The sequence below is a fragment of the Scyliorhinus torazame genome, chromosome 5, assembly GCF_047496885.1.
Source record: "Scyliorhinus torazame isolate Kashiwa2021f chromosome 5, sScyTor2.1, whole genome shotgun sequence".
NCBI classification, from domain to species: Eukaryota; Metazoa; Chordata; class Chondrichthyes; order Carcharhiniformes; family Scyliorhinidae; genus Scyliorhinus; species Scyliorhinus torazame.
In genome coordinates this window covers 96,726,168-96,737,455 of record NC_092711.1, presented here as the reverse complement: position 1 = coordinate 96,737,455, position 11,288 = coordinate 96,726,168, and the positions used below count along the sequence as shown (strand labels likewise).

Sequence of the window (11,288 nt, the reverse complement as noted above, 5' to 3'; positions counted from 1 at the left end):
TCTCCATCTTAAAGACTCTCAGTGATTTGGCCTCCACGGCATTCTGTGGCAAAGAGTTCCACAGATTCACCACCCTCTGGCTGAAGAAATTCCTCCTCATCTGTTTTAATTCCTCATCATCATCTGAGGAAGGAACTGTGCCCTTAAAGCTAGTGAGTCGAAACAAACCTGCTGGACTTTAACCTGGTGTTGTAAGACTTCTTACTCTGTTTTAAAGGATCGCCCTTTAGTGTGAGATTGTGTCCACTGCTTCTACTTTTTCCAACTAGTGGAAACATCTTCTCCATGTCCACTCTACCCAGGCCTTGCAGTATCCCATAAGTTTTAATAAGATTCCCCCATATCCTTCTAAACTCCAACAAGTACAGACCCAGAGTCCTCAACCGTTCCTCATACAAATTCTTCATTCCAGGGATCATTCTTGTAAACCTCCTCTGGACCTTTTCCAAGGCCAACACGTCCTTCTTAGATACGGGGCCCAAAACTGCTCATAATATTCCAAATGGGGTCTGATCAGATCCTTATACAGCCTCAGAATTACATCCCTGGACTTGTATTCTCGCCCTCTTGACATGAATACATTGCATTTGCCTTCCTAACTGCCGACTGAACCTGCACGTTAACTTGAAGAGAATCTTGAACAAGGACTTCCAATTCCCTTTGTGCTTGTGATTTCCTCAGCATTTCCCCATTTAGAAAATAGTTTATGCCTGCTTCGAAAGTCCATAACCTCACACTTTTCCACATTGTATTCCATCTGCCACTTCTTTGCCCACTCTCCTAGCTTTGCTCAGCATTGCTTCTTTTTATAATCACTTTAAATGAATGCCGTCTGTTTATAATCTTGCCCTAAATATGACTTGCTTGATCAAAGGTCAATTGCAGATCCTTAGTTTTAATGTGGGCAAGTGCCTTTCCATTTGAGAACTGTTCAATAAAGTTATTTGAATTATTTGTAGCTAGGACAGCACGTGGAGCAGTGGGACTACAGCGCTGAGGAGCCGGGTTTGAATCCTGGCCCTTGGTCACTGTCCGTGTGGAGTTTGCACATTCTCCACGTGTCTGCATGGGTTTCACCCCCACCACCTAAAGATGTGCAGGTTAGGTGGATTGGCCACGCTAAATTGCCCCTTAATTGGGAAAAAAATAAGAATAACTGGGTACTCTGAATTTATTATTTTTTTTAAAAAGGATTATTTGTAGCTTCCCCACCAATCAGTGACCTTATTTTTATCGGGAATTAACTGTCGTGTGTTTCGAACCTCTCCGTATCTAAATTTCCATTCACCATTTTTCTGTCCACCTGACCCAGTCCATGGCTTTCTCCCTCATTGTCTAAAACATATCTGCACCTTTTGTGTAATCCTGGTGCATACATTTAAGTCTAAATCATTGATATATACTGGAAACTGTGGAGTCCCACTGGAAACAGACATCCAGGCATCATTCAGTCCTGGATGTGACTAACAGTAGCAACAACAGCTGAATCTAAACCCTGCTGTTGCCTGTGAACTTGCTGATGTCTGTTCAGGTTGTTTGACTGAGTGAATCTCCTCCCACACACGGAGCGGTTGAACAGGCTCTCCCAAGTACCGCTCCCACGTTTGGGTGACACAGTAGCACAGTGGTTATGACGAATGTGATATAAAATAGTTACTTTAGGGATATTAGTTACTGTAATGTAGAGATAGGCCAGTCTCATTCTGGTGAGTTCACAGACAAAGGATTTCAGACCGCATGGCAAAGCAAGGAGGAGGTGTGTCCACCATAGGGGGAGAAAAGGATGCTGGGTAATAGGGGCCAGAGGAAGGGATTGGAAGTGAGCCAATCAGAATGTCTGACTAGGTCAGGAGTGGTATAGGATGACCTATGGGAATCGTGTATGTGAAACTTGATACCATTTGAATTGATTTGCAGAGATCCCTTTGTCTCTTTGTTCATTCGCTTTCCGGGGTGTAGGAGACTAGATGTGTGTGTCTTATGCCTCTGTGAAATGAATCAAGCTTGCAAGCTAAATAAAATAACTAATGCTGTACCTGCAAATCCATCTCGACTTTTATTGAGGCCAGACTGACGGGTAAAGAAATTTGGGATTTAACAGTTAGCACATTTGCTTCACAGCTCCAGGGTCCCGGGTTTGATTCCCGGCTTGGGTCACTGTCTGTGCGGTGTCTGCGCGTTGTCCCAGTGTCTTCGTGGGTTTCCTCCAGGTGCTCCGGTTTCCCCCCACAGTTCAAAGATGTGCAGGTTAGATGAATTGGCCATGATAAATTGACCTTAGTATCCAAAAAGGTTAGGTGGGGTTATGGGTTAGGTTGGAGGTAACTTGGCTTAAGTAAGGTGCTCTTTGCAAGGGCCGGTGCACTCGATGGGCCAAATGCCCTCCTTCTGCACTGTAAATTCTATGATTCTGTTTCAGTGTGAACTCGCTGGTGTTTCCGCAGACTTGTTTTTCTTTTAAATCTCTTTTCACATTCAGAACATTTAAAAGGTTTCTGATCAGTGTGAACAAGTTGGTGTGAAGTCAGGTCGGATGACCGAGTGAATTTCTTCTCACACATGGGGCAAGTGTACGGTCTCTCCCCAGTGTGAACTCGCTGGTGTTTCAGAAGGTCGGATGAACATGTGAATCTCTTCCCACACATGGAGCAGGTGAACGGCCTCTCCCCAGTGTGAGTCCGTTGATGTGACATTAAATGCTTTTTACTTTTAAAACTCTTCTCACAGTCAGCACATTTAAAAGGTCTCTGATCAGTGTGAACAAATTGGTGTATCACAAGGTCGGATGAACATGTGAATCTCTTCCCACACACGGAGCAGGTGAATGGCCTCTCCCCAGTGTGAGTGCGTTGATGTATCAGTAAATTATTTCTGCTTTTATAGCTCTTCTCACAGTCAGCACATTTAAACGGTCTCTGGTCAGAGTGAACCTGATGGTGAGTCCGGAGGTTTGACAAATCATTAAATCCCTTCCCACATTCCAGACAGGTGAATGGCCTCTCCCCAGTGTGAGTGCGTTGATGTGTCAGTAAATTATTTCTGCTTCTAAAGCTCTTCTCACAGTCAGCACATTTAAAAGGTCTCTGATCAGTATGAACAAGTTGGTGTGTCTGGAGGTGAGATGCACAAATGAATCCCTTCCCACACACGGAGCAGGTGAACGGCCTCTCCCCAGTGTGAGTGCGTTGGTGTGTCAGTAAATAATTTCTGCTTTTAAAGCTCTTCTCACAGTCAGCACATTTAAACGGTCTCTCATCAGTATGAACAAGTTGGTGTGTCAGGAGGTGGGATGACAGAGTGAATCCCTTCCCACACACAGAGCAGATGAACGGCCTTTCCCCAGTGTGAATATGTCGATGAGTTTGCATTTCAGACGGAGAATAGCATCCCATCCCACAGTCCCCACATTTCCACGGTTTCTCCATGGTTATTGACAGGTTACCAGGTGTAGGTGGGATGCAGATTTGCAGTCACTGTCAGATCAGCCGTGAAGTTATTAAATGGTGGAACAGGCTCACGGGGCTGAATGTCCAATTGCTGCTTCTTGATTCCTTTGGTGCGAATGTCCTTATGTCTCTCCAACTTGGATCATCAGTTGAAGCCTGAGTACGGTGTCTCCCTGATGTAAATGCTGCAATTTAATTTCATGCTGTGTGATTGGTTAAAGCTCAGTTCCAGCTAACTGTGGAAAATTACTTTGATGTCTGTGTCTCGGTGCTTTTCCAATCACAGTGATTTTTGAATTTTTTCCCGAAAGACAAAACAGACAAACATTTCTCCTTCCACGTTGAAAGGCCGGTCCTGATGAATCAAGTGACTGTCAGATCTCGACATGATGTTTACATCTGCAAATATTCTGTAAAAGGAGATTACATTGAATTACTGTGAATATATAAGACACAAACAGGCCATTCTGTCACAGATTCTGCTGCTGTCCTTACTCGGGCCCCACACCTCAGGAAGGACATACTGGCACTGGAGCGGGTTCAGCGGAGATTCACACGGATGATCCCAGGAATGGTAGGCCTAACATACGATGAACGTCTGAGGATCCTGGGATTATATTCATTGGAGTTTAAGAGATTGAGGGGAGATCTAATAGACACTTACAAGATAATGAATGGCTTAGATAGGGTGGATGTAGAGAAGTTGTTTCCATTAGCAGGGGAGACTAGGACCCGGGGGCACAGCCTTAGAATAAAAGGGAGTCACTTTAGAACAGAGATGAGGAGAAATTTCTTCAGCCAGAGAGTGGTGGGTCTGTGGAATTCATTGCCACAGAGGGCGGTGGAGGCCGGGACGTTAGTGTCTTTAAGACAGAAGTTGATAAATTCTTGATTTCTCGAGGAATTAAGGGCTATGGAGAGAGAGCGGGTAAATGGAGTTGAAATCAGCCATGATTGAATGATGGAGTGGACTCGATGGGCCGAATGCCCTTACTGCCACTCCTATGTCTTATGGTCTTATACATCTCCGACTGTCACACCTATCAAATCTCAGCCTTTCAGCTGATTTTCGATTCCATTTTCTCTCATGTGCTTGTCCCGTTTCCTTTTGAAAACATCTCAGCAGTTTCCTCAACTCCTTCCCATGGTAATGAGTTGCACATTCTGAACATGTGATAAAAAATTTGTCCAAATTGCCCCCTTGGATTTATTCGTAACTATCTTGTAATTATGACTTGTTGTTTATTAATGGTCACTGATTTTGGACTCTCTCACATCGACCCCTCTCAAAAGTACTGATAATTTTAAAGAACTGATAATTTTAAAGATTTCTATCAGGCCACCGCTTAATTGGTTGTTTTCAATAGAAAAAAGGCCCCTCTCCATTTAATCTTTCCTGAGAGCTGTAATCTCATGTTACAAAAGTCATCACTGTCAATGCAGGATAGAAATCAACCTTTCTGTTGGATTGAGTTTTGTGGTAGTATGTATTAGGGGTCATGTGGGACTGGAAGCCCTAATGTCATTGGCTGACGGATCCCGGGTCCTGGTTGGCCGTTGAGCTCTAGCTCCGCCCTGAAGGCGGAGTATAAGAAGCCGGAGTCCTCCCCCGCAGGCCATTCTACTATCGAGCTGCGGGGGAACAGACATGCTTAATAAAGCCTCATCGACTTCACTCTATTCGTCTCACGGAGTCTTTGTGCGCTACAATTTATTAAGCGTGCCTAAAAAAAAAAGGACTATGGAGCTCAGGATCATTCCGGAATGCCTGAGGATCAGCCCCCACGCAGCGAAAGTGGCAGCAGCCTTCAAGCACTGGCAGACTTGTTTCGAGGCCTACCTCAGAACGGCCACCGGCCGGGTCACAGAAGACCAAAAACTACAGGTCCTGCACTCGAGGGTGAGCACGGAGATCTTCTCCCTCATCGAAGACTCGGAGGATTTCCAGACGGCGTTTGCAGCACTGAAAAGTCTCTATGTCCGCCCAGTTAACCAAATCTACGCTCGCTACCAGCTCGCGACGAGACGGCAAGGTCCCGGAGAATCGATGGACGAATTCTACGCCGCGCTGCTGATTTTGGGACGAACCTGCAGCTGCCCTTCGGTGAACGCAAATGAACACACGGACATGTTAATGCGCGATGCTTTTGTGGCAGGTATGAATTCCTCCCAAATCCGCCAAAGACTTCTAGAAAGAGAGTCGCTAGGACTCTCAGAGGCCCGGGCCCTAGCAGCCTCCCTAGACGTGGCCGTGCGTAACACCCGCGCCTACGGCCCCGACCGCGCGGCAGCCCATTGGGCTCCGTACGTACCCGTCGCGACAAACCCACCCCCCACCCCCCCCGGACACCCCACAGGCTTGCGCGGTCCAAACGCCAAGTCGCACCGGGGGCGCCCGCTGCTATTTCTGCGGCCAGGCGAAACACCCCCGGCAGCGCTGCCCGGCCCGCGCAGCGATCTGCAAGAGCTGCGGGAAAAAGGGCCATTTCGCGGTTGTGTGCCGGTCCCGTGAGGTCGCCGCTGTCCCGGGAGAACAGGGAGCCCTGCAAGCCGTTTACGCTCCCCACCCGCAGGCGCAGCCGCTCTGGGTCCCGACCACCGCGGTCCCGGGAGAACAGGGAGCCCTGCACGCCGCTTACGATCCCCAACCCCCCCCCCCCCGCGCACCCCATGTATGACCCGCCGGCGCTACCACTTTGGGTCCCGACCACCACTCCCCACGGAGAAGAGGGAGTTCTGGCCGTCTCTAACGCCCCCCTAACACCCCCCCCCCGCGCCCCACGTCTGACCCGCCGGCGCTACCAACTTGGGTCCCGACCACCGCTGTCCCCGGAGATGAGGGAGCCCCGTGCGGTCCTAACGCTCCCCAACCCCCCCAGCGCCCCATGTGCGACCTGCAGACGCCGCCATTTTGGGTCCCGGCCACCACGAGGGGAGGAAGGGCGCCGCCATCTTGGACCACCCCAAACCTCTACGACGCGTGGGGGTGGCCATTTTGTCCACCCCCGCCGCCATCTGCGATGTATGGGGCGGCCATTTTGTCCACCCCCGCCGCCATCTGCGATGTATGGGGGCGGCCATTTTGATCATCCCCGACGCCATCTTGGACGGCAACAACGGACCCCACTCCACTACTACAACCACGTCTCGCTTCAATTACGCTCGATCAAGCTCGGCCCCGGACACTCCAGACGACGACGACAACGGTGCTAATAAACGGCCACGAGACACCATGCCTAGTCGACTCCGGGAGCACGGAGAGCTTTATCCACCCCGACATGGTAAGACGCTGTTCCTTGACCACCTATACCAGCGCACAAAAGATTTCCCTAGCTGCAGGATCCCACTCCGTACAGATCCAAGGATTCTGCATAGTTACCCTAACGGTGCAGGGGAGGGAGTTCAAAAACTACAAACTAAACGTCCTTCCCCAACTCTGCGCCCCCACCTTACTGGGATTAGATTTCCAATGCAATCTACAGAGCTTTACGTTCAAATTCGGCGGCCCAATACCCCCACTCACTATCTGCGGCCTCGCAACCCTCAAGGTGCAACCCCCGTCCTTGTTTGCGAACCTCACCCCGGATTGCAAACCCGTCGCCACTAGGAGCAGACGGTACAGCGCCCAGGACCGGACCTTCATTCAGTCCGAAGTCCAGCGGCTACTAAAGGAGGGCATAATCCAGGCCAGCAATAGTCCCTGGAGAGCGCAGGTGGTAGTAGTGAAGACAGGGGAGAAACAAAGGATGGTCATAGACTATAGCCAGACCATCAACAGGTACACGCAACTAGACGCGTACCCTCGCCCCCGCATATCCGACATGGTCAATCGGATTGCCCAATATAAAGTCTTCTCCACCGTGGACCTCAAGTCCGCCTACCATCAGCTCCCCATCCGCCCAAGTGACCGCAAGTACACAGCCTTCGAGGCAGACGGGCAATTATACCATTTCCTAAGGGTCCCATTTGGCGTCACAAACGGGGTCTCGGTCTTCCAACGGGAGATGGACCGAATGGTTGATCAACATGGGTTGCGGGCCACGTACCCGTATCTCGACAATGTAACCATCTGCGGCCACGACCAGCAGGACCACGACGCCAACCTCCAAAAATTCCTCCAGACTGCCAAAGCCTTGAACCTCACGTACAACGAGGACAAGTGCGTTTTTAGCACCAATCGGCTAGCCATTCTGGGCTACGTAGTGCGCAATGGGATAATAGGCCCCGACCCCGAACGTATGCGCGCCCTCATGGAATTTCCCCTCCCGCACTGCTCCAAAGCCCTGGGGTTTTTTTCATACTACGCCCAGTGGGTCCCCCAGTACGCAGACAAGGCCCGCCCCCTAATACAGACCACTACCTTCCCTCTGTCGACAGAGGCTTGCCAGGCCTTCAGCCGCATCAAAGCGGATATCGCAAAGGCCACGATGCGTGCCATCGACGAGTCCCTCCCCTTCCAGGTCGAGAGCGACGCCTCAGACGTAGCTCTAGCAGCCACCCTTAACCAAGCGGGCAGACCCGTGGCCTTTTTCTCCCGGACCCTCCACGCCTCAGAAATCCGCCACTCCTCAGTGGAAAAGGAAGCCCAAGCCATAGTGGAAGCTGTGCGACATTGGAGGCATTACCTGGCCGGCAGGAGATTCACTCTCCTCACTGACCAACGGTCGGTAGCCTTCATGTTCGATAATGCACTGCGGGGCAAAATCAAAAACGACAAGATCTTAAGGTGGAGGATCGAGCTCTCCACCTTCAACTACGAGATTTTGTATCGTCCCGGAAAGCTGAACGAGCCGTCCGATGCCCTATCCTGCGGCACATGTGCCAACGCACAAATTAACCGCCTCTAAACCCTCCACGAGGACCTCTGCCACCCGGGGGTCACTCGGTTTTTCCACTTTATCAAGTCCCGCAACCTCCCATACTCTTTAGAGGATGTCCGTACAGTCACAAGGGACTGCCACATCTGCGCGGAATGCAAACCGCAATTTTTCAGTCCGGATGGTGCGCACCTGATTAAGGCTTCCCGCCCCTTTGAACGCCTTAGTCTCGATTTCAAAGGGCCCCTCCCCTCCACCGACCGCAACACATACTTTCTTAATGTGGTGGACGAATACTCCCGCTTCCCATTCGCCATTCCCTGCTCTGACATGACCGCGGCCACAGTCATTAAAGCCCTGAACACCATCTTCACACTGTTCGGTTGCCCCGCATATGTCCACAGCGACAGGGGGTCCTCTTTCATGAGTGACGAGCTGCGCCAGTTCCTGCTCAGCAAGGGCATAGCCTCGAGCAGGACGACCAGCTACAACCCCGGGGGAACGGGCAAGTAGAGAGGGAGAACGGCACGGTCTGGAAGACCGTCCTACTGGCCCTACGGTCCAGGGACCTCCCAGTTTCACGGTGGCAGGAGGTCCTCCCGGACGCTCTCCACTCCATCCGGTCGCTATTATGTACGAGCACTAATCAAACGCCTCATGAGCGTCTCCTTGTCTTCCCTAGGAGGTCCTCCTCTGGAACGTCGCTGCCGACCTGGCTGGCGGCCCCAGGACCCATCTTGCTCCGAAAGCATGTGCGGGCACATAAGGCGGACCCGTTGGTCGAAAGGGTTCACCTCCTCCACGCGAACCCGCAGTACGCTTACGTGGAGTACCCCGACGGCCGACAGGACACGGTCTCCCTGCGGGATCTGGCGCCCGCCGGCAACACACACCCCCCCGACACCATTCACCCAACCCCCCCCCTTCCTGCCACCGCCGCACCCCGCGACCTCCCACTTCCCAGGAGGATCGGTTCCCCTCCCCTCAGGCCCGACCAAGAATAAAGCCCAAGCGGAAACCGTAAGGATCCCGGAGACGACAACACCGGTACAAGCACCACCACCACCACCGGGGCCGCGGCGATCGACACGGACGACCAGACCGCCCGACCGACTCGTGGCGTCGATCTAAATCAATGTATGGACTTTTCACAAGAACATTTTGCTTTTCTCCCGATACCTTCTGTAAATAGTTGAAACAGGACAAAATTGTACAATACTGTATTGCCATGTGACTGTTTTTTCCTCCCAGGACCAGCCCTGTAAACCCTTACCACCATACGAAGCATCACCCCGCCGAGTTCATTTTTGACAAGGATTGAGTTTTGTGATAGTATGTATTAGGGGTCATGTGGGACTGGAAGCCCTAATGTCATTGGCTGACAGATCCTGGGTCCTGGTTGGCCGTTGACCTCTAGCTCCGTCCTGAAAGCGGAGTATAAGAAGCAGGAGTCCTCCCCCGCAGGCCATTCTACTATTGAGCTGCGGGGGAACAGACACGCTTAATAAAGCCTCATCGACTTCACTCTATTTGTCTCACGGAGTCTTTGTGCGCTACAAGTTTATGATGTGTAACTTCTCCAATTCTAACCCCCTGTAAAAGGAGTTTACAATAGTGTACAACAGGCAATTCTAGTTTCTCTGGAACATTTTTTCCTCTCTTGTTCCCCCAAAGCTGTAAATCCCCATCCCACACAGTCTCCCTCCTCCCTGGGCTGAAATCCAAACCCATCTCACCATCGGCACCATTTCTTTCCTCCACTCTGTTTCTCCCTCCCTCTCCTCTGCCTGGGTTCAGTTCTCCAGCTCCTATCTGCAGACTGACAATAAAATCAATGGGTCCTATTGGGGGCTTGGGGCCTCCAGCGGGTGTTTGTGAATCCTCCCCGCCCACCTGCCAGCGTTTCCTTCCTTGCCAGAGATCAGAGTCCTCACTGATTTGAGTAAAAAGTGGAAGCTCTTATTTCTTTTCCCCCTCCCCCATCCTCTGATGTGAACCATCCTCCAGTGTCTGAAGCAGGATGGTGCCCGTTAACCTGGGCCTGTTCCCGGGAGGGAGGGAGAAGCCCCGCAGCTGCAAACCAGGGAGCTGACAATGATGGTGAAGGGTTTGCTCCAGCTCACAATGCCCGGGGACTGATTGACGGCAGGTTCGGACCAATAGGGAGAGGAGGCGTGGCTGAGGGACCGAAAGAGAGCGGCTGGTCGTCCAACCAACCAGAATGAATGGGAGGCGGGGCAACGCAGGGGCGCTCGCTCCGTGCGCATGCGCCCTGCCCCACACTTCGTCCACCCGGGCCTGTGTTGGGGAAAAGCCCGAGCAGCTTTCGCCGGTTCAGCTGCTGTATCCGAGCTTCGTATTCGGGGCTTGGAGCCTGAACGGAGTTTTTATGAAGCCGCCGGACACATCCGCCGCATCAATCCCTCCCTCATGACTTACCCGGCAGTAGCAGATCGGACTGAGAATTTCCGCACAACCGTCTCAACCGGAGCTACTCCAGGCACTGCGCATGCTCCAGCCCACCATGCCCTGGGAGTGATTGACGGCAGCTCCGGGCCATTTGGAGTAGGGGGCGGGACTGGAGAACAGAGCGGGAGCAGCTGGTCCCCCAACCAATCGGAGTGAATGAGGGGCGGGGCTCAGCCCGGATCTCCCTCATTGGCTGAAAGTTGCATCATTTTGAAAGTTGATTTGTCTCAACTCCAGGAGAAAACTGGAGCTTTGTATTTGTGGATTTAAACAGATTCTTCATGTTGTTCCAGGAAAGTGGGGCCTGTGGAATGTCAGGTTTTACACAGCACACCGTCAGCCTGCAGTTTCGCGCTGGGTAAAGAATCTGCAAACAAGGCAAGAGAATAAACAATTAATGGTCGGACCCTAGAGGATCAGAGGGACCTTGGTGGGCATATCCATCGGTCCTTGAAGACAGGAGGACAGGTAGATAGGGGGATTAAAAAGCAATATGGAATACTTGCCTTTATTAACTGAGGCATAGACTATAAGAGCAGGGAGGTTATGATGGGGC

General features: G+C 51.5%; 1 protein-coding gene across 1 annotated transcript; it reads right to left on the bottom strand.

Annotated features, from left to right (window-relative positions):
* Window positions 1-2,033: 2,033 nt before the first annotated feature.
* On the bottom strand, window positions 2,034-10,894 carry LOC140419076 (uncharacterized). Its single transcript, XM_072502820.1, has 2 exons — window positions 10,703-10,894; window positions 2,034-3,856 (listed from the first exon to the last, which is right to left on the bottom strand). The coding sequence occupies exon 2, from the start codon at window positions 3,423-3,425 to the stop codon at window positions 2,403-2,405; it is 1,023 nt and encodes a 340-aa protein (XP_072358921.1). The 5' UTR covers window positions 3,426-3,856; window positions 10,703-10,894; the 3' UTR covers window positions 2,034-2,402.
* Window positions 10,895-11,288: the final 394 nt, after the last annotated feature.

Excerpts from the sequence above, each read along its gene's own strand:
- LOC140419076 (XM_072502820.1), bottom strand. The coding sequence starts at position 3,425 with ATGGAGAAACCGTGGAAATGTGGGGACTGTGGGATGGGATGCTATTCT.